General features: G+C 44.3%; 1 protein-coding gene across 2 annotated transcripts in view; it reads right to left on the bottom strand.

Annotated features, from left to right (window-relative positions):
• The window catches only part of TDRD9 (tudor domain containing 9), a 92,611-nt gene that overhangs the window by 7,216 nt on the left and 61,188 nt on the right, over window positions 1-24,207 (bottom strand). For both annotated transcript variants that reach the window (XM_075192676.1, XM_075192677.1), the window contains exons 27-34: window positions 18,163-18,252; window positions 10,111-10,371; window positions 5,416-5,568; window positions 4,535-4,605; window positions 2,501-2,610; window positions 1,432-1,528; window positions 292-427; window positions 88-206 (exon numbers count right to left, since the gene is read on the bottom strand). In XM_075192676.1, coding sequence (XP_075048777.1) covers window positions 88-206; window positions 292-427; window positions 1,432-1,528; window positions 2,501-2,610; window positions 4,535-4,605; window positions 5,416-5,568; window positions 10,111-10,371; window positions 18,163-18,252 — 1,037 coding nt within the window. The remainder of the gene's footprint in view (window positions 1-87; window positions 207-291; window positions 428-1,431; window positions 1,529-2,500; window positions 2,611-4,534; window positions 4,606-5,415; window positions 5,569-10,110; window positions 10,372-18,162; window positions 18,253-24,207) is intronic.

Here is a 24,207-nt window from a genome sequence, read left to right as displayed (position 1 = left end):
CCAAGAATCAACTTCTTTCCTCTCTGATAAATATAAAAACATTTAAGGGCAAAAAAACACTATCGAATGGGGGGACAAAAGTCTTACTTTATCAGCCGCTCGCGGACATCTTCCTGAAGCCACGCAGCCCTCTCACGCCCGACACTAATGGAACCATCATGACTGTGGCAAACTATCTTGTTAATAGCGGATCGAATCAGATTGATCTGCAAAGGGTTATATGAAAATGACTAAGTTCAATGTGGGATTTCCAGAGTTTAGAAGTAGAATAACCATTTTCCATTGATTTACCTTAATTAGGTCATCAACTTTAAAGTGAACATCGAAAGCTAGTTCTATGTCATGTTCAGGCCATACTGCCAGATTGATGTATTGCCAGCCCAAACCACAAAGGACCCCTGTATACGCTCTTCTCTGGTCGTCAACTCTGAGAATGACAACACCCACAGTAAGAGTGGGACAACGGCAGTTATTTTTTGTACATATATACAGGAATTGCTGTACAAGGTTTAATTCTAACTGTGACTTTTGAGTTGCAGGCGTTGAGTTGAATTTCATCTCATACTACCCTATGCTTCCCACATTGTCCTCCGGGTCCAGCACCCTTCCCCAATGCCAAGTCCCTCTGCCCCTCATTCTCCTGAGCTCCCACATTGTCCTCCATACCAGCTGCCCATCCTCCCCCTGACCTCTCCTTACTGCTCCCACAAGGTCATCCATACCCGCCACCGTTCCCCCCCCATGCAAAGTCCCCCTGACCCCTGCAGACTGCTCCCACAATGTCCTCCGTGTCCGCCACCCCTCCCCCATACTAAGTCTCCCTCCCCCATTCTCCTCTGTACCCAGAACCTCTCAATCTGCTCCCACATTGTCCTTCGTGTCCGCCACCCCTCCCCCCATTCTCCTCTGCACCCAGAACCTCTCAATCTGCTCCAACATTGTCCTCCGTGTCCAATATACCTCCCCCATGCCAGGTCCCCACACCCTCCATTCTCCCCTGCGCCCAGCACCTCAGAGAATGTCCTCCGTACTCCCGTTTCCTTCCCCCATGCCAAGTCCTCCTGTCCCCCGCACCTCTCACTCTGCTCCCACATTGTCCTCCATGCCAAGTACCTCTGCAACTCCCCTCCCCCCTCCATTCTCCTCTGTGCCCCGCTCCTACAAATCTGCTTCCATTGTCTTTCGTCTATAGAGCTCCAATTTTTCTGTGTAGCTGAAAATTTGATCCAGCTCCCGTCCTCCACTCTCTAACCCTCTCTAAGAACCATCTCACAGGAAAGTTCAGTTGTTAACAAGTAAATATATGTTTGTAAATTTTTATCAGATCATTTGTTGAAAAGCACGATGTAGACATCTGCTACTAGTACAGCTACAATGGGCATTAGTCCATGCTGCTACTGCTAGTCAGTACATACCATCCACACAGATTACCTCAGCTCTATCACAGGAGCAAACAACATACTGATGAGTGCAGGTAAACCTGGAATGGATGGAAGCAGTGATGTTTCTCGCAAGATTAGTAGAGAACCTAAGTACAAAATCAGGATAAACAAGTCAGCAAAAAGTAAAACGGCTTAAAAAGATAAAATAAAAAGAAAGTCCTGTAATTTCCATGATGTGTGTCCTACATATCTCAATCCAAAAGTTTTCAAGAATATCTAAATCCTAAACTCTCTCCTATGGTGTTTCTTCCAGCAACATCTATTGGACTTGATGACATGGATGTAAAATTATGCTACATCTAGGCTACAGCAATGAGGATTATATCAGATAATGGCAATGTAAAAAGTCTAAAAGAACTATACTAAGAAAAATGAAGCTTAAAAAAACCCAAAACGTTTGGTTAGATCGCAAAATTGGACCCATTTCCGACCTAACTGCAGTGTAACAGTCTCACATGAAGACATCTAAGGGATTATAAACAGGTGTTACTTACACGCATGCAGTGAAGGCAGCACAGACTGATATTGAACTATCACTAATACACATTTAAGCAGATTACATGCACAAAGTAGTCAGTGAGCATATGTGTGGCCGAGGATGGAAAGAGAAAGTCATTGCATGAACAGGTCTCTCGAGACCAGAGACGCTCTCTCTCCCAGCATTGTGAAATAAACCACCATGCATACAGACAGCATTAAAGACTAGTTTTTGCAGTATTGAGAGTTTTTGACTCATTTTTGCAGTATTGTAAACCCAGATATTCAACCCCTTTAAGGATCGTTGTTATGGTCTTCCACCTTTCATTAGCCCGTTCTCTTTCAAAGTTTTTTATTACTAAAAAGCCAACCAGCCTGTGAGTGGAAGATGAAAACTACAGACTGATCATTTACATTGCCTAAAACGTATAATACACAGTGTGAGCGGCTTTGTTATGGACTAAAGACGATTAGAACTGTCCAAAAGGAGAACTACTCAAAGTCATGTTCCTAATAGCTCAGTGTAGAACAGTAATCGATGCGATTACACAGACAACAAGGCATTACATCTACACACATACCGGTTGAGTTTACAGACAGTGACGCAGCTACAAACATTCTCTGATGAGTTGCCTCTGGAGCATCATGCACTACTACAGAATTGATGCTTTCTTTCTCAATCCAAACGGATCTAAGGGAGAAGACGACAAATACTACACCATATAGGCATGGTTTACATAGAGTCCTTGTCACATTTCCAGTCTACCTCAATAAAAATATACACTTCTTATAATTCCTGAAAACAGGCTCTGTACTTTCATGCTGCAGATATATATGTGAGGCATCTCCTGGCCATACATGAAGAGGTACCATGGGTCAAAGAAATATCCCTAAATCTGTATGATGGGGGGAAAACCCCAAACCAGGGTAAAACATGTGGGAGGTTGTTTAGGAACAAACGGCTGACAATTTTAAACAATGACCAAATATAATAAAAATTAATTTTAAAATCATATGTCTATGAATAAAATCCTTCACAGATGACAATGGAACACTGCCCCCAGTGGCCAAATTATTATAGAGCGCTTGCTTCGGAAACATGCCTCAAATGGAAGTGCCATTTATTTTTTCAGCAAAGCTACAAAAGGAGTTATTGACAGATATAGACATACATATATATATATACACACACGGTGGGGCATATAAAGATCTCCCATATTTCGAGGGGGCACTGTGTGAGCTGTAGTGGGGGTAAAAAAGTGGGGTAGATTTAATTTGGTAGGATAGGCTCTGCCGTTTTTAGTACTCATCATGAATTGGACTGGTGAACATTGGGGCTTGTTGTTGAAGCGTATCATGAGAACAACCGATCTGTCACAATGGTGCAGAGCGCGTTCCGTACACGCTTTGCGGTACGTCGAAATGCATCTGTAGCAGATCGAAAAATGATTTTGCTATGGATTTCCAATCTTTGGGCAACTGGATCCACACTGAAAAGAAAATCACCTGACAGACCTAGAACTGTTAGAACACCAGAGAATGTGTAAGGAGTGAGAGCATCCATTCAGCAATTACCAAGGCGTTCCACTCATAAGCATACCATGGCACTGGGGATGCCTCCATGCCATGGCACTGGGGATGCCTCCATGCCATGGCACTGGGGATGCCTCCATGCCATGGCACTGGGGATGCCACCATGCCATGGCACTGGGGATGCCACCATGCCATGGCACTGGGGATGCCACCATGCCATGGCACTGGGGATGCCACCATGCCATGGCACTGGGGATGCCACCATGCCATGGCACTGGGGATATCACCATGCCTCCATGCCATGGCACTGGGGATATCACCATGCCTCCATGCCATGGCACTGGGGATATCACCATGCCTCCATGTCATGGCACTGGGAATATCAAGTCAGAGTTCGAGCAGAATTTTACATGCCAATTTGAAATTACATCCTTGCAAAATGATGTTGGTTCAAGAATTAAGTGAGGGAGATTATGCCAAACGCAGAGCCTTATTTTATGTGAGAAAAGTCTTGAACAGGTTACTGCTGCAGCCGTTCTGAGTAGCGATGAGGCTTCACTTCCATATCAGCGGAGCAGTAAACAAGCAGAATTTTTGCTATTGGGCTGAACATAACCCTTGTGAACGCCACGAACGACCACTCCACTCTCCTCACATAACTGTTTGGTGTGCAGTTGCTGACTTTGGTGTGATCGGCCCGTATTTTTTTGAGGAAGGTGGTGCAACAGTAACCTCTGACCGGTATGATGAGACCTTTCTGCGTCCCACATTGGATTATGTGGATATAGAACATGTGTGGTTTCAACAGGACGGGATCACAGCTCACACAGCATGACATTCACTCCGAGTGTTGAGGGAAATGTTCAGGGTGTTTGATCTCTAAGGGGAGAAGTGGAGTGGCCGGCACGGTCACCAGATTTAAGCCCATGTGACTTTTTCCTTTGGCGATACCTCAAGGAAAAAGATTTTAAACACCATCCTTGATCTCTTGAGGATTTGAAGTAAAGTATCAGACAGGAAACCGAACATTCCACCCGATATGACCTGGAGAGTGATGGAGAAAACAACTGATTCTTGCCTACCTGAATTTGGCAACTTTCATCATACTATGAAAATGGACTTCATAGGGGTGGAAAGGTCCGTGAAGAACAACCTGAAACAGGGAAACAAGGCAGAATGTGGGAAACAGGATGGGGGCAAAAAAATGTAAACAAACAAATACAATCTGAAGATGAAAGTAGATTGCAAAGTAACTAATGTGTGATAATTAACTGCAATTAATAACTTAAAACGTTTAAGGACTTTCTATTTCCAAACAAACTTGTATCATGTACGCAGAATCTCTATTGTGCAATCATTTTATACATCAGCAAACTGTTTAGTGAGAGGATGTTTGCAAACAGTTAAATGTTCTTCTCCAAGCCTGAAATGACGGTATAGATGTCTGGGGGCTGCTTGCAGCATTAAGAAACACTGAGCGGAACAAGCACCATAGTGCTGACCCTGCCCTATAAGCCATGTGACACTCCCAGCTCAATGACCAACTAAGTGTTTAAATGTACAAAATTTGATAATGATGTTAGTGTCTAAAGAGAAACATCTGGCTGAATTTAAGTCTTCTTCTGGACAGTCCCACAGCTGGTATTCTACAAAATACACTTTGCACGTTCCTTTTCATAAACACTTTAATGCAACGTCTAGCCATTTAAGAAAAAACAATAAACTGAGTCCGCCAGTGTGCCATTGTTCCGGGAGCCCCTGGCGCCAGTGTGCCATTGTGTTGGGGAGCAACTCTTTTTGGGTCATAGAACAATGTACACCGTATACTATAATCAGGGAATCTGATGAAAAAAGTTGAGTATAACAGTCTTAATGGGTCCAAAGAGAGCCTTACATTGTTCTATCACCGTAGTAATGGAAGTGGGATAGCACATGCAGTTATATCAATATCCCTATTTTGTACCTTACTATTTGGATTTCCAAACTGATTATTCTGATAAATTTCCAGCAGGCTGTCTATCAGTTCTTTCTCCTCCTTCTTCTCAAAGCCATGCATCTGTAGCATGTCACCGCTGTTACTGGCTGAGAAGAGCTCTGTCAGTACATAGTTGCTTTGCTGGGAAAGAAAGTATTTTCTGATCAATGATTATAAGATGTAAATATCCTCATGGAACAGGATTTATTTTAGTACATGATCATAACTGTAATACCCCCACCCATACTTATTGAAAGGCTATATTCTTATATCAAAACAGAAGTGTGCTGTATAAATAGAGCAGGCTCTAGGACTGCTGATCACATTGGGAGCTCACCTCCACAGTTCACACTAACCTAATAATGTCACTGGTATTTAAAATTCAAATCTAAATCAAAAATCTAAATTACAATCCCCTCCTCAACACCTTCCCTCCATTATGCTGAGGGAGCTCCCAACACATTAACATGGGACTCCTCTTGTGTTGGTCAGCCAAGTGAGCATTGGCAGGCAGCTTATAACATTACGTTGGTCGAAAAAAAGGGAAATAAAACTATATTTTAACATTTATTCATATAGCGCCAGCGTACTCTGCAGTGCTGTATAACTGGAAACAAAGGCAGAAAAACAAGACTGGGTTTCAAAAAAAATAAATAAAAAAAAATACAACAAAATGGTAAAGAACTTTAATGATCTTTTAATTTATTACTTATTATTAGAACATTATCTGTTAAACATTTTGAGAGATCACATTTGCCAGAGACATTTTACACTCTAGGTCACTGTTGGCTAACCTGTGACACTCCAGGTGTTGCGAAACTACAAGCCCCAGCATGCTTTGCCAATATATAGCAGCTTATTGCTGGAAGGGTATGCTGGGACTTGTAGTTTCACAACACCTGGAGTGTCATAGGTTAGCCAACACCGCTCTAGATTTAGGGAAACAAATTCTGCAAGTGGGCTCAGAATTAGTCAGTATTGCAAGCCAGCCGTCCCCTTTGCACAGTCTGTGCCGCAGCTGCACTGCGTTACTGTACACCCTGAGATCATGCACCTTTGGTGCGTTACCCATGCAGCACACTGCCTGCACAGGCTGTCACAGTCAGAACTGCAACATGAGCTTGTTGTCCATTGGACCGTTCATGAAAAAGTTACAATTTTTTTTTTTTTTTTAAAAAAAAAAAGAGGATTATATTGGCACAATCAATGATCCTTATGCAATACTACCATTTATCCTCTGTGAATTCTAATGTAACAGAGATGATCTGTTGTTACAGGGTAAGAACACCTGTACGAAAAAAAGGTGGCCGACGTGCGATAAAAGCCTGCAAGGAGGATGGGAAATTCTAAGAGGCAGTCAGTAAAATGATAAAATGTTTCTGTATATTTAAAAGAAAAAAAACAACAAATAGGCTTACACAGACAATATGAATAACCCTGTATTTTATACCACAAAGGTGACCAGCATAAAGTTAGAGCTCCTCAGATGGCAAGAGAAGAACAATAAGATGCCATCTGCCATTCAAAAGGTCATTTTGCATCATCAATCTCCTTGAGAGGCATCCTTGGCTAAACCCAAGGCACAGATCACTGCTGGAACATATCGGGGTGTCTTAATGCAGTCAGACCATGATAGCATACAGGCAAATAGCATTGCTCACCAATGCATCTTCTAACAATCCCATTGATTAACGCTGATCATTAATGTATCAGACACGGATTTGGTACTACACACACCAGGATATTGTGATTTTGCATAGTGTATAAGCAGCATAATGGTTCTGGCAGATGAAAATGAAGCTAACAGGAGATGTCATAAGTGCAAAGAGCTCAGGGCACAGACCATGTGAAATACAAGTCTGAGCAGAGAAAGACAAACGTGACGTGAGCAAAACATCTGGCAGGGAAACACATTAGACAGAGGGTGCCCATTGTCTGATCTACATATTCAATTAGGAATCCACCGCTATTTAGTATGATAAATGTCCACATGCAGAGTGCATGTATAAAAAAATCCAGGCCCATAGCAAGTCTGTTTCTAAAATGTGGAATGTGTACTCTGTGCCCCTGATATACAGTCACATACAGCAGTCACTTAGTAAGCTATTACAGTGCCCCAAGTACAGATGAATGAGAAAAGGGGCCACAAGAGGCACAAAATGGAGATGTCCCCATTCCAGCACTCAATCTCTGACTTACCAAAATGTAACAATTCTTCTCTAAGAAACACTTGTTCATTTGTTTAGGATATTAAGGTGTTAAAGAGTGTTATTATGATAGATCCATCCTAGCTGTGGGTTACTGATGAATTACCCATTGTTAACCTCTTCCTTATCTAAACGTACAATGTTTACATATATACTACTAACACATATGTAACAAAACCAAAATAAAAGGAGAAATAAAACCTATATGCCAATAATTTTACTATTATATTACATTTTTACCAATTTCCATGTACAGATGTAACAAAAGTGTGCTTCTGAAATATTAGACTTCATGTCTCCTTTAGCGCTCAGTTTTTAAACACTTCCTGTCCTCACTAAGGACGCGGGGTGGGCTGCTACTGCCACCTAATGACAGCTAAAATGTACATTTCAACTCAGAGCCCATTTTAAATATATCACATCTTCCCCATACAACATATAATGCTTTATAAAGCTTTCATAACACAATGTAAGGATCACAGGGTCCATGTTATAATGCTGCACACCGGATACAGCATTTAAAAACAGATCTGTTATTCTGTAACCTGTTCCTGTACTAAATAACGTATTAGCGGTTTATCTGGAATGTATGCATTTGTTACTTAAAATCCGGAGACTGTTAAATACGCACACCCGCAACTAATAACCACTATTTATCAGAGCATCTTCTTACGCACCACAATACTCTACTATAAGAACTGCTAAAAGGTTTTCCTGCACTTTTTAGCACTGTTACTATAAGACCCGGACTTGTTGTCAGCCACTGCTCTCCGCAGCTACACCAGACACACCCAGAGCTTAGGTCAGAGATGGCCACTTGAACACCTTTCTATTAGATAGCGGCAGCCTATTGTCTAAACAACCCTAAAACTCAGGGCTGACTCCTCAGAGTAGGAGCCTATGCTTCACGTCCTCCACTCTGCCCCAGGGCCTTTCATTCAGCTTTCAAGAAATTTGGAAAAAAAACATTCCTAAGATATAAACCGAACTCCCTAGAGATACATGACATATGACAAACATATCCTGCTTCCAGACGTTTTCAAAGGCATATCATGTCATGGTTTCTATATGAAGACATTTCTCCTGACCAATATTTACATTAGGCATGAAAGCAGTCACACAAGTATGCAGAAAGCTTATTGGAGTGTGAAACACAGTAAAGCAAGCGATGGGGATGTCTGACAACTAAGATATAAACTGACAACTAAGATATAAACTGACAACTAAAATAGCAGATGTATCACAAACAAAACTCAGAACAAACACAAATGTGCACGGTGCTTGGTGTGAGGGGGGGAATTGGACAGTATTTGTGTTGCAATAGCAGTAGCCAAATGGTAAGAGGCCAAGCTGCAAATCAGAGGGTGTTCCCATCTGACTTCACGGAAACATTTACTCACAAATTATGGTACAGACTCCCAAAGTCTATGTAGTTTGGGGACAGACTTGGAACAGATAAGTATGAACCTAACATGAGTGATGAAAGTCTATGACGGAAACCCTGGCACTGGAGCTACAAGTAGGGGTTTAAATATGAGCAAAAGTTTAGCTAGCTCTGTACCACTATAAACGCCTAGACACTGCAGTCTAGGTATTAAATAAAGGCATGCGGTTTTTGTCATAGGCAAAACGGTTTACCAAAACACCTGAGGATTAAAAACGAAATGTTGAAACAAAACGGGAGAACATTTTTATGATAATACATGCTGATTTGCTATGCGGACTTAATTTCTAAACTAAATTTTCTGAATAAACAAAACATCTGGCAAGGAAAGGTCGGGGGGACACAATTTTGCAAAAATTGTAGTTTGACAGGCAAAGTGTCACCTTTAAAGCCTGCAAAAATGTCCCATTTAGTTAGATGTATCATTATTAAATTACTTTTGCTTCTTTTAGAAGCAAATATAGGGAACAGATGTCTTGCCGGGGTAATTTTAGCAATCCCACAGGAATATTACTTCCGCTTTACAGTTGCCAATCTGTCTGTGTTAATAAATAGGCATGTTTGAATTTAAACACAGGGTGGGGGGGCAAATAAAACCAAAAAAGAGAAATCTGTCATCTAAACAAATCACATTAATACAGGTTTGTCATGTCCTCGGGTAACCCCAAAATCTGAATACCACTATGGGGGGTATTCAATTGACGGCGGGATCACCGAAAATCCCGCACTCAAAGAATATTACCGCTAATACGGTAATCCTGCGTGTAAATACCGTTAATACGGTAATTTACTCGCTGGATTTCAGCTCGCAGCTCAGGGAGCTGCGAGCTGAAATCCAGCGAGTGATTACCGTATTAACAGTAATATTCTTTGAGCGCGGGATTTTCTGCGATCAAACCGTCAATTGAATACCCCCCTAAGAATTTGAAGTTTCAGACCAAGGTCATTGCACTCAAAAAATAAACAAATGGTCTTTACATTTCTGCTCTCTGTACAGCCAAGAATTTAGATCACAATAAAAGATATACATACTTTTGATTCATAAGACTCCTCAGCAGACTCTGCATGACCATCTGCAATCAGCAAATCTCTTATGCCGATTTCCTCAATGTTTTCATAGTAACGATAGACATCGACGTGCAGAATGCTGTGTACGACGGAGAACACTTTAACCACAAGCGTGCACCCACTAACCAAGGAGTTAAACCTCATGCTGGCTGCGCGACTCCACTGTTCTCCACAAATGATTGATCTCGCAGATGGACGCATTTTGCAGATCTTGAACTCCAGGGCCTAGAAAATAAGACTAGTTACATAATTCCAAAAATAAATCTAACAAAAAAAAATATTACACAAAACAAAGTTGGTGTAAATTCCAAAATATTTGCATTCGGGAACAGTTTCTTTGTAAAAACAGAAAAAAAAAAACAAAAAAAAAAACAAACCAAAAAACTATAAATCCGCTCCTCTGATTCCATCTGGGGGACACTGCTATCATGGGTTGTGAAAGTGGAGGTGAAGTTGGCACTTAACAGGTTAACTTGTTAATGTATCAAGCTGACAAACCCCTCCCCTCTGCAACCCCTTGTAGCCTCTTTAGCCCAAGTATAAAGCCCCAAGGAAGGGGAGTAAACCAACCAGAGACCACACAGCAGAAGGGAGATGTCCCCCAGATAGAATCAGAGAAACGGATTTATCATAAGTATAAAAATCCTCTTTTCTCTTTCATCCCATCTGGGGAACACTGCTACCATGGGGACTATCTAAAGCTACCCCCTTAAGGGAGGGACTACTCTGAATGCCCGGCACGTAGAGCACTACTGCCAAGAGCAGCGTCTGACGATGAAAATACATTGAACTGATAAAATTTGGTAAAAGTATGGACCGAGGACCAAGTGGCTACTCTGAACAACTGGTCTGCAGAGACCCCAATTCGTGCAGCCCAGGACGCCCCCACTGATCGGATAGAATGGGCTACACAATACCATCTGGCACAGGTAGGTTAGCATTGACATAAGCCTGCTTAATAGTAGACGAAAACCACCTAGCGATCAATTGCTTAGAGAATGGCCATCCTCGTTTCAAGGAGTCAAACAATAAATAAGGAGTCCATTCGGCGAATCTTTGATGTCCTCCTGACAAATTCTCAGAGCCCTAACCACATCCATAAACTCCATGAAACCTGTCCCTGAAAACTGTGGGCCACCTGTGAATACCAGAACCACTATTTCTTGGTTCAAATGAAAGTGGAAACAACCTTTGGCAGGAAAGCGGAATTGTTCTGAGAACCGCCCTATCATCGCGAAAGATAAGATATGGTTCACGACATGAGAGCACCCAATTCGGAAACTCTACGAGCTGATGCAATTGCTAGTAGAAATACAACCTTCATAGTCAAGAACAGTAATTCTGCAGTGTGTAAAGGGTTCAAAAGGAGGCCGTTGGCCCTGTCTTCACCTCCCGATGGCTCTTAGGATCTTCTCATTGAATGTCAAAGGTTTGAACAGCCCACAAAAGCGCACAACACTTTATCTTACACTGAAACAACATAGAGCAGATATAGTCTTTCTGCAAGAAACACACTTTACCCGACATTCACAACCAGAGCTGATGTCTTAGCAGTACCCTTCTGCTTTTCATGCTTGTGACCCCAGACAGAAAAAATGGGGGGTAGCTACACTCTTTGCATCCCACGTGACTTTTGACATCTCATCCTGACCCCGAAGGCCGTTTTCTAATCCTCGTGGGTAAACTTAATAATACCCTATGCACCCTAGTCAATGTGTATGGCCCAAATCAAAACCAGAGCTCATTTCTTGTTGCACTAGACTCCTTGCTTTCTTAGGTGCGCCAGGGAGAAGTGATTTTGGTAGGGGACTTTAATGTTGTAGTAGATGATACCATAGATAGATCGTCCACTTTGCTCCCCCCCGCCAGTGGCTCGGAGTTCCGTAAATCTAAGGCCTTGGTGTCCCTTCTTTCCCACCACCTCCTCTTTGATTCCTGGAGGCTTAGGGAACCCTCATCCCGTGATTATACATTTTACTACCCGGTCCATGGTACCTATTCACGAATAGACATGGTCTTCCTTAGCCACAATCTGTCATTGAAGCTCAGGGCGGCCCATATACATCCGATGGTCAGGTCCGATCATTCTCCCATATCTGCCGACCTCTCAGAAATAGCATCTCGCCCTCGCCCCGCTACATGGCGTATTAATGATTCCATTCTCCACGATCAGCCACTTACCCTAGAGCTCCGGACCCTTCTTGAGGAGTATTTTCTCTTTAATGACCTCCCTGACACTTCCCCCATGACCCTCTGGGAAGCCCATAAGGCAGTAGTGCGGGGCCATCTTATTAGCATGGCCTCACACCGTAAGAAGTTGGCCATTTACAAACGTGCATCATTAACCATTCAACTCCAGACTCTGGAGAGACAGCATAAACTATCCCCGGATGAAGAAGTGTTGTCCAAACTTCTAAAGGTGAGATCTGATCTGAACCTCCTTCTCTCTGAATCCACTGCTACGGCCCTGAAACGGCTGAGGCAGACATTCTACGAGAAGGGAGACAAAGCCGATAGAATATTAGCCGCCCGTCTGAGGGCTCAGATATCTCAAAACAATGTCATGGCCCTAAAGTCTCCTTCAGGCTCACCCATATACCGTCCTGACCAAATAGGACGCGAGTTTCAAAATTTTTATTCCTCATAACTTAGATGCTCAAAATCCCGGGAGTGCTCCCCCTGCAGACACTATAGCAGCCTTTCTGAGACAAGCAAATCTCCCTACCCTTTCTAGTAACCTATCTCAACAACTAAATGAGGAAATCACGTCGGAAGAGATACTAGCAGTCATCAAGGCCCAAAAAACCTCTAAGGCTCCGGGACCTGATGGCTTCTCCGCAGCATATTCCAAAAGATTTTCCCAGACTTTGGTCCCCCATCTACGCACCATGTTCAATGCTATCTTACATGGCGATCCCTTCCCTAAATCGATGTTAGAGGTGCGTATTGTAGTCATTCATAAAGAGGGGTAGGACCCCAGCGACTGCGCAAGCTATTGTCCCATCTTGTCCCATGCAAAGATCCTGGCCACCCACTTGAACGAAGTCCTTCCGGGTCTGGTCCATTATGATCAGGTGGGGTTCATCCCGGGTCGCCAGGCTAGGGATAATACTCGCCGCGCGATAGACCTGGTTCAAATCATTAACCAAAGACGTCTCCCGGCCATGATGCTCTCACTGGATGCCGAGAAGGCGTTCGACCGAATTTCTTGGGTTTTATGACCCTTGCTCTGAAGGCGTACGGCTTCTCGGCTGAATTTCTGACCGGGGTCTCCGCCCTATATAACTCCCCCTCAGCTAGGGTCTTGGTTAACGGATCTTTATCTAACCCTCTCTCGCTCTCCAACGGGACGAGACAGGGCTGCCCCCTATCGCCCTTAATTTTTGCACTAGTGATAGAACCCCTGGCGGCGATGATCAGACAGTCGGCGTCGATCTCAGGTGTGACAGTGGGGCCGCGGGAATTTAAGGTCTCTCTCTTCGCGGACGACATACTTCTCTCTCTGACAAATCCTCAGGAGTCTTTACCCGCCTTATATAAACTTATAGATGAATATGGCCTCCTATCTGGCTACAAAATTAATTTTGTTAAGTCAGAGGCCATGCTCCATCATGCTTCCCCATCCCTCAGGAACAGTTTACAGACTAACTTTGCACTACGCTGGCAGGCGAGTAAGATCAAATATCTTGGAGTCTATATCACCTTGACCTATGATAGATTGTATCGGGAAAATTTTCCCCCCCTTCTGTCAAAAATCAAACAGGACTTGGAGACTTGGAAGAGCTATATTATATTGTGGCTGGGGAGGATTATTGCTATTAAGATGAACTTGGTCCCGAAACTCCTATATCTTTTTCAAACCCTCCCTGTGAGGGTTCCCGAATCCGTGTTCAAAGATTTACATTCCTCCTTCTTAAAGTTTATATGGCGTGCCAAGCCCCCTAGAATCTCAATAGCAGTGCTTAAAAAGCCTAGGGCTCGGGGAGGCAGGGGCTTCCCAGATATTAAATTTTATTACTTGGCATCCCATCTGTCCCAGGTGACGGTAAGCTATGCCCCTTACAAGTCTATAGCGTGGGTGGACCTGGAGACGCACTATTTTGGGGTCCCCTCCATGGCATCACTCTGGGGCTTGACCAATACAGATAGGCCACCAGCGGCCTCCTCTCTTCAATCCCTTAAATTCTGCTTATCCCTTTGGGACTCGTGTCGGGTCAAATATAAATTGTCCTCCCCTATCTCACCTCTGACTCCTCTCTGGGGCAACCCACACTTTCCACCTGGCAATTCCATGCAGCAATTTAAACATTGGATAAAGGCGGGAATACAAGTGGTCTCGGACCTGGTGGTCAATCAAACTTGGGCTTCTATGTCGGAACTTCACCATAGTTTTGAACCGTTTCGTCCGCTTTTTTTTTGAGTACTTACAGGTCCGACACTTCGCTATGTCTTTGCCCCCCCCGGGAGGCTCTCCGGGCCCCAAACCTCCTTTGAATATATGTGTCTACATTCACCTCTGACTAAAGGGATGATCTCCCAGATATACAACTGGCTCATAGACTACACTTTCGATGCTCCAGGCCGACATGATCGGGAATGGGAGAGGGACCTGGGTCCTCCTCCAAACGACTTATGCTGGGAGGAGGTCAAAGGAGAGGATTGCCAAGAGCTCGATCTCTACACTAAATTAAGGAAACAGCCTATAAAGTGTACTATAGGTGGTACTATACTCCTGATAGGCTATCTCGAATGTTTCCTACGACCACTCCGAGCTGCTGGCGGGAATGTGGCCAGAGAGGTACGATGTTACACATATGGTGGACCTGCCCTCGCATAGTTCCTTTCTGGAACATGGTTCTCACACTCAAACTCTGTGTCAGAACAACAGATAAGTTTGGACCCCTGGTCATTCCTTCTCTCTCGCCCTATACCTGATGAGAGCGGGCCTTCAAATAAGCTTATATCCCATATCTTGGCAGCTGCTAAATCCTTAATAGCAAAGCACTGGAAAGACCCTAGGGCTTCCTCTATGCAGGAGTTACGGTCTTACATAAGACATGTCGCAAGCATGGAGAGTATAACGTGCTACCTTCATGATAAATCACATAATTTCGACAGGGTGTGGGCCCCGTGGTATTTATTAGAAAGCCGTAGCTGCCTATCCAATACGGCTCCCCCTCTTGCAGACGGAATGTAGCTCTTGGGCCGCCTCCGGATCCCCTGGGCTCGATATGGTGCGCTGCTGGTGAGAAATGTTTGTATACCAGTTTTCTCTTTGGTAGTCTATATAAGTGTGTGGTTTAGCTTTCTCTAGCAATGTTCCAAGTTTGTTTGCTTATTTATTTATTAGCTATATTGTTAACATAATTTGTGCCTTCCTACCCCCCACTCTTTCTTTCTCCCCCTCCCCATATAAAAATATAAAACATAGAGGAGACATTTTGAATGTTAATATTTTCATGTCATTGGTGTTGATTGTATCTTTTTCTGTTGGTTCCTCTTTAAATAAAGAGTTAAAAAAAAAAAAAAAAAAAAAAAGGAGGCCCTTGAAGCATATTAAGCACCAGGTTAGGATCCCAGGATGCAGTGGGTGGAACATATGGAGGTTGGATATGCAGGACTCCTTGGAAGAAGGTCCTGAAATCCTGAATCCCGGCCATCCAGGAGAAAAGCGAGAAAACGTGGAAAACGAAAGGCAACCGTGTGGCATGGTCGGCTCTCACACAATCTAATGTAGGTTCACCAGATGGGATGGTAAATACAAGTCGAAACTGGTTTTCTAGCCCGAAGGAGGGTGTTCACTATTCGTGGAGAGAAACCTCTGGACCTCCACAGGTTGGCGTCAACAGCCATGCCGCTAAGGTGAGCAGAGGAAAGTCATGATGTCTGAATGGACCTTGCTGAAGGTCTTCTCAAACAGGTAACTTCAGACCCGGACCTACCGCTAGCCACAGAATTTCCGAGTACCAAACGCACCATGGCCAAGCGGGAGCCACTAGTATGACTGGGAACACCCCTTTCTTTACTCTTCGAAGGATGCAGGAATACACAGGAATGAGAGAAAAAAGGTACCCCAACCTGAAGTCCCATGGCATCGTCATTAACTCGATTTCCACTGCCAAGCGGTCTCTTGCCCTTGAGCAGAACGGTGGTACTTTCCTGCTGTGGCGAGATGCCATTAAGTCCCGATCCGGGATCCCTCATCGTAGGACCAGTATCGCATGCCGGCTGAGATAGCCTGTTTAGCAGTTTTCCATCTATAATATGCAGCAGTCGCTTCTAAATAAACTCCTAGTTATGTTGCTGAACAAGTGCCTTACCCCTCCTTTGCTGAGGAGGGGACTTGGTACATTCCAAGATGACGGCCCCAGGCGATCCCATTAGAAGCGCTCTTTGCCATTTTCGGCAGCACAGATAGTGGCCCTGTGTCAGCATGACAGCGGCTATAAGCTGCTTGTCAGCGCTGAGATTTAAGTGACAGTAATAACTTTCCGATATTGTTTAGTGAGAGCCGTCAGCTCTCTCTGGCTGAATAAGTGTGCTCTGTATTAGCAAAACAGAGCACACTGCTGCAAAGAAGAAAAACTTAAGATAAAGTAAAAATAAGGGAAAAAAATTCTTCCTAGCAATAAAGTAAGCCCAACTCCCTTGGGCACTTAACCAAGACTGAAGAGGCTACAGGGAGTTGAATAGGTGAGGGGATTGTCATCTTTGATACATTAACAAGTTAACCTGTTAAGTGCCAACACACTCTCACAACCCATGGTAGCAGTGTCCCCCAGATAGGATGAAAGAGAAAGAAGCATAACTGAATGGTGAACTCTTCCCTTGTCAGTGTGTAACAGTACCTGGCGTAGAGAAGAGTTGATTAAGGGAACCGGCAAATCTTGTCTGTGTCTATACTGTATGACCAATTTATGTAACTTCTAGAATGAACCTAGATTGCAAATCAAGACGACTCATTCTGAGGGTAACAAAACGTCAAAAGTAGGAAATGGAAATCAGAAAATAATGCCAACATGTTTGAAAAGGTTATTTTTAAACCAAATGCTCAAGTAGCCACAGGAGACCAATACTTATGGATTTCTTAAGAAAAAACAAAAAAACACAGAAAGCGGTCTTCTTCCCAACTAGTATGACCACAGGAATGTCCAGACACTTGCTGCTCAGAAGATAATCTGAACGTTCATAGTACAAAGCCTGAGCACGTTGCAGCTGAACCTTTATAGCCAGAGAGTTGAAAGAGTCTCACAGGTTATCAGGGCTCCAGCAGCAGTAGTAACTTAATCATCAGTTGGAAAATGACGATTAAAATTAATGGGGGGGGGGCCATAATAGGTAGCTGCCGAGAACAGTATCTAATTACACAGAAGGGGACGTCAGAATTCTTCAGAATGCTACTAATTTCAATGTACAAGAGTTTGCATCACAGGGACAGCAACGGTTTCCGGTCATGGAATCCACAACATTCTCAGTAAAGGTAACCAATATACTATAAAATGAACACTGACTATTCATGGAATAGAGATGGTATAAACAAGACACCGCAAAGAGACCATATACGTCAAAAGCTACCTATGAGGTTATAAAACATTAGTGAAAAAACTCAGATTTGTTATAGAAGCCACACATACTAAGGTCTGTTTGGAAAAACATGTTTCCCTGAGGAATAACTCATAGCATTTTTTTTTAACTGTTCAACAGAAATGATCTATACATGTCATGCATCAGAAAATAAAAATAAAAAAAATAAAATAAAAATAAAGATATAAAGGGGCATATTCAAATGACGACGGGATCGCCGAAAATACCACGCTCCAAAAATATTACCGTTAATACGGTAATCCTGCACGAGAATACCGTTAATACGGTAATTTACTCGCTGGATTTCAGCTCGCAGCTCCCTGATATTCTGCGAGATATTACCTTTTTAACGGTAATATTTTTGGAGCACGGGATTTTCCGCGATCCCGCCGTCAATTGAAAATGCCCCAAAGTGTTTGGTTTTTTTTGTACCTGAAACGGAAGATCCAGAAGATGACTGGGAATTTCCCTTAAAAGATTCAGTTCAACTTTTATCTGGTTACCATAATCCACAAAGAAAACCTTGAAAACAAAAATGACATACAAATATTTTTACAGAAATGTGTACTGTATGTTCCCGTGAGAATGGAAAATGTTAGATATTTATCAGATAAACATTATTATAGATTATACAGATGATACATTTACAGCGAATTCCTCTACTGCAGAGATTGTAAGAGGACCGGTCACATTACGCTGGTTACACAAGCTGGGATATCAGCCAATACCAGGCAATTGGCCTGATACTGTAACATGTCCAGAAAATGACTCTGGTGTTTGATAATGATCTAGGATTACAAGGTATGTTATATAAAAGTGAATATCGGAAGATGAGTGCAGATGGCCCTATTGGCCGGTGCTTATAATCAATTTTCAAACACACATGACGTTGAAGTGACAGCAACTGAATCTTGCTTAAACTCCTACAAGTGAGGTCAAATAAAATAATAATCCAGTCACCCTCTCTCATCCTCAGCCCGCTTTAGTGACAAGGTGGGTTTATTTAGTGAATATAAGATTTGATTAATTGGGGGAGACTTCACTTACATCCACTGTTTCAACAAAATGAGGACAGACATCTTCAATAACTATGGAGCTAGAAATACAAGTCTATATTTCAATATCCACCTACATGCACACACTCCTTTAAGACATACAGTCTCCATGCACAAATCAGCACATATACTTCTGTTCTCCACATCAAGACTAGTCGTCTGCTGCCTCCCCAAATCCTCATGGGCTAGGGATGATATGAAATAAACTGGAAAGGGGCCGCTCCATATTGTAAAAGAGGATTTATGTACCTACGTTAAATCCGTTTCTCCGATTCCGTCTGGGGGACACTGCTTACCATGGGTTATGGAGGGAGCTTGGGGAAGTTGGCACCTAACTAGTTAACTTCTAGTACTGCCAACAGACCCTTCCCCTCTACAATCCCCCTGCCCCCTCTTGTTCAGTTAATTAAAAAGCCCAAGGAGAAAAGGCCAGTCAAACAAGAGCACACAGAAGAAAAGCAGAAGGGAGGGATCGCAGTGTCCCCCAGACGTAATCAGAGAAACGGATTTAACGTAAGTACATAAATCCTCTTTTCTCTTTCATCCAGTCTGGGGGACACTGCTTACCATGGGGACGTTCTAAAGCAGCCCCCTAAGGGTGGGACTACTCTGAAAGCCCCACTAGTAAAGCACTACGAGCGAAATTTGCATCCGCAGATGCAAATACATTAAACTGGTAACATTTTGTAAAGGTGTGGACAGAGGACCAGGTGGCTGCCCTGCAAAGCTGGTCTGCAGAAGCCCCATTTCTCGCTGCCCACGACGCCCCTACCGATCTGGTGGAATGGGCCGTAAGTATCTCCGGCACAGGACGGTTAGTCTTCATGTAAGCTTGCTTGATGCTTGACGTAATCCATCTTGCAATGGACTGTTTTGAGGCTGGCCAGCCTCTCTTATTAGCATCATAAAGGACAAACAGAGAATCAGTACGCCTAATCTGAGAAGTTCTTTTGACATAAATGCGGAGAGCCCTAACCACATCTAACTTTTCCATAGACTGATGATTCGAATAGGAAGTAGATGAGAAGACCGGAACTACAATTTCCTGGTTAAGATGGAAAGCCGAAACTACTTTTGGAACGAAGGAAGGGAGGGTTCTTAACACCGCTCTGTCCTCGTGGAAAACCAAATATGGTTCCCTACAGGACAGAGCTCCTAATTCTGAAACCCTACGTGCAGATGCAATAGCCAAAAGAAAAAGGACCTTCCAGGTCAACCACTTCAAATCTGCCACAAGTAATGGCTCAAAAGGAGGCCCTTTAAGCATATCCAGTACCAGGTTGAGATCCCACGGTGCTGTAGGCGGAACATAGGGAGGCTGAATATGCAAGACTCCCTGGAGGAAAGTCCTAATATCTGGTAAATCCGCTAATTTCAGGTGAAAAAATACTGAAAGTGCCGATACCTGGACTTTTAGGGAACCTAACCGAAGCCCTGCTTCTAGGCCATCCTGAAGGAACGGCAACAAGCGAGGGAGACGAAAGGAGGACGAGTGACATGTCCTATTTTCGCACCATCTGATGTAGGCTCTCCAAAATCGGGTGATAGATGTGAGCTGAAACTGGCTTTCTGGCTCGCGTCATAGTGTTCACTACGCTGGAGGAAAAACCTCTAGCCCTCCAGAGGCTGGCTTCAACAGCCATGCCGTTAAACTGAGCGGAGGTAAATTCTGGTGACGGAAGGGACCTTGCAGAAGAAGGTCGTCTCTAGACGAAAGACGGAAACCCTGTCCTTCCGCCATAGAGATTATGTCCGCATACCAGACTCGGCGCGGTCATGAGGGAGCTATGAGAATTACTGGCACACCGCCTTGCCTTACTCGTCTGAGTACGCGAGGAAGCATGGGAATCGGAGTAAACAGGTATCCCAACCTGAACTCCCATGACATTGTCATAACCACTGCCACCGCTAAGTGGTCTCTTGCCCTTGCGCAAAACCTGTGAACCTTTCTGTTGTGTCTGGAGGCCATGAGATCTATGTCCGGAAGACCCCACCTCTGAACCAGAGACTGGAAAACTTCCGGATGGAGTGACCACTCCCCCCGCCATCATCTGGTTTCGACTTAGGTAGTCCGCCTCCCAATTTATTATTCCTGGAATGTATACTGCCGATATTGCTGGAACATATTGTTCTGCCCAAACCAAAATTCGAGCTGCAGCACTCCTGGTTCCTCCTTGCCTGTTGACATATGCCACAGCCGTGGCATTGTCGGACTGAACTCTGACTGGGTAGCCCTGGAGGAGAGACTGGGCCCCCCGGAGGGCCAAAAGAATAGCCTTCAACTCCAGCACGTTTATTGACAGGGCTGATTCCTGAACCAACCAAAGCCCCTGGAGCCGGAGGTGCAGGATTACCGCCCCCCAACCATTCAGGCTGGCGTCCGTCGTAGCTATGATCCATGGCCATGGAGCGAAGGACCTGCCCACTGTCATGTGATCCTGAATCAGCCACCACTGAAGCGATTCTCTCGTCCTCGGAGATAGAGAGATCCTCTGAAGATCCAAGCGTAGGTGGGATCCTGACCATTTTGTCAATAGATCCCACTGAAAACATCAAGAATGGGCTCGACCGAAGGGGATAGTCTCGAAGGAGGCCACCATCTTTCCCAGCAGCCGCATGCACAAGTGAATTGAGGGGCTGGGAGAAGACAAGACCTGAGTTGTTATACTCTGAATTGAACTGATCTTCTCGACAGGGGGAACACCCTTTGCTGGCTGGTGTCCATAATGAGCCCTAGGAAAACCATGCGTTGACACAGAACCATCGGGGATTTCTTTAAATTTATTAGCCATCCATGGCCCTCGAGAACCGCCAAGGTGAGGGATAAGTGATGACGTAAGCAATTTTCTGTGGAGGATTTGATGAGCAAGTCGTCCAAATAAGGTACGACCTGAACTCCCTGAAGGTGAAGACATGCTGCCATTACTAACATGATCTTTGTGAAAACCCTCGGCGCTGTTGAGAGGCCGAAGGAGAGGGTCCGAAACTGATAGTGGAAGGATCCCACCAAGAATCTTAGGAGGGACTGATGGTGGATCCAAATGGGAATGTGGAGGTATGCGTCTTATGTCTATGGACGCCATAAACTGATCCTTCTCTAAGCCGTTTATCACCGACCTTAGGGATTCCATCCGAAATTTGTCCACCCGTAAGTGCACATTGAGGCCCTTTAAGTTTAGAATGGGACGAAAGGAGCCGTCCGGCTTCTTGACCAGAAACAGGTTTGAATAAAACCCCTGTCCCTTCTGGTAATCTGGGACCCTGCAGATAACTTTTTGAGAAAGATGAGAGGCGACACAATCCTGTATCGCCTGCCTTCTTGATGGATCTTGGGGGAGCGGAGTCATGAAGAAGCGATGTGGAACCGGGCCCAGCAGGTCTATCCTGTACCGCTCTGATATAATGCCCCGAATCCAAGGATCTTGGGAGGACGCTGCCCACTGTTCTTGAAACAAAGAGAGACGTCCCCCCACTGGCGCCCCCTCCAGGAGAACAGAGTGGTCGTCAGGACGCATGCTTCTCCTGGCTCTTGGAGGCCTGGCGCCTAGCTGCAAACGAGGATCTCCCCCTGGCAGAGGAGCCTCGAGAATTGGGCTGTCTGCCTCTAAAGGACTGTCCTCTAGGCAAGGAGGTCCCCGAAAGGGCTGACGAAAGGAGCTGACCCGAGGGTTTCGGCTCCTGCTAGGGAATACCGGCAAGGAAGTGCTTTTGCCCCCCGTTGCCTGTGAGATCAAGGTATCCAATTCCGGGCCGAACAAACCTGCTGCAGAAAAAGGAATGGTTTCCACTGACTTTTTTGATTCCGCATCTCCTTCCCAGGATTTCAGCCATAACGTTCTTCTTGCTGAAATAGATGCAGCCTGAATGTTCTGGGCCGCCTCATAAAAGGTACCCCGATGCCTCCTTCAAATGCAAAGCCAGGGGAAGTAAATCAGAGTCCTGTAAGGCCTCTGCCAGCTGGTCTGCCCATGCTTCCATAGCTCTAGCAACCCAAGCTGAAGCAAATGTGGGCCTAAAGGAAGAACCCGCAGCCGCAAATATAGATTTCAGCTGGGATTCCACTCTGCGGTAATTGACGTCCTGCAGAGATGCAGAACCTGGAGCTGGGAGTAAAGTGTGCTTGGCCAATCGGGCTATTGGAATATCCACTTTTGGAATACTCTCCCAGCGAACCACATCTTCCTCCTGCAATGGATACAAGGAAGAGAACCTTTTGGGAACAGAGAACCTTTTATCAGGCTGTTTCCAGGCTCCTTCTGCAATATCCTTAAGCTCTTTGAAGGGGGAAAACGAATAGCCTTTCTTTTGGCCTTCTTAAAGAGACTTCTGTCTCTAGGAGTAGGATGCTCCGGTTCTGGGAGGTCCAACGCTTGTCTCACTGCTAAAACCAAATCATTAATAAATTGGCTTTTAGAGCCCTCTTCCTGTCCCAAAGTTTGAACCTGGTCAGAATCAGAATTAATTTCCCCCTCTTCCTCTGAAAACTCCTCAGAGTCTGAAAGGACCATAAGGGGATTATCAGATCTAGGCCTCCTTCTTTTAGCAGGCGGAATGTTTGGGGATTCAAGTAACTGGTTTAGTTTATCCAAACCCTTTATAAATGCTGCAGACCATGCCGGTTCTGTGGGAACAGGGGCTTGGTCTGTATGAAAAGAGGAAGGTCCTGGTATAGACGTTCCAATAGAACCTGTGGTAACAGGGAGGCCCAACTGAGTACTAGTATTATTAGCCACCGAAGTTGCCACACTAGATAGCAATTGATTGGATTGAAAAACCATCTGTGCTAAAGAGGAAACCGACTGTGTCAGGGAGGTCACCCAAGCCGGTTCCTCCGTCAGTGGGGCTGAAATATGCTGGGTTTGCGCAGGGGGGACCCCTGCCTCGCAGACAGAGCAGAGCGCCAACGGGTCCTTCTGCCCACAAGGTAATTTTACACTACATTTAGAACATGTAAAATATTTAGCAATAGGGCCCTTTTTCTTATTTGTCATTTCTTAATAAAGGAAGGCACACCAAACACAGACTTAAATTGTTACATTTAGCCGAGTAGAGAGAGAGGTATAAATGTGTGGAGAGAAAAGTGTAAACTACAAGTAATCAACTAATCTAGATATAAAAGTTGTACTTGTAATTATCTTAAACACAAATAATACTTAAGCAAGTAGGTGAACTATAGTATAACCCCTACTAGCCCACTTTGTACACAGCAATACAGAATATGTTTTTAAGTAAATCAGATACATAGCCCATAGGCCAAACAGGGGAGAAGTCCAACAGCAGTATCCTGGTGCCTGCTCCCTCAGATCTGTTCTCTCTTCCCGGGCTTCTCCTTGGCGCCAGAAGACTGGGATAAACCATCTCTCTCTGGAGGGAAGGGGGAGCTCTATGTCTTAGCTCCCCCCTTCAGTAATGCTGTCTCTGC

Source organism: Mixophyes fleayi, chromosome 12 (assembly GCF_038048845.1).
Source record: "Mixophyes fleayi isolate aMixFle1 chromosome 12, aMixFle1.hap1, whole genome shotgun sequence".
Classification (NCBI taxonomy): domain Eukaryota; kingdom Metazoa; phylum Chordata; class Amphibia; order Anura; family Limnodynastidae; genus Mixophyes; species Mixophyes fleayi.
This window is presented reverse-complemented; position numbering and strand designations above follow the sequence as displayed.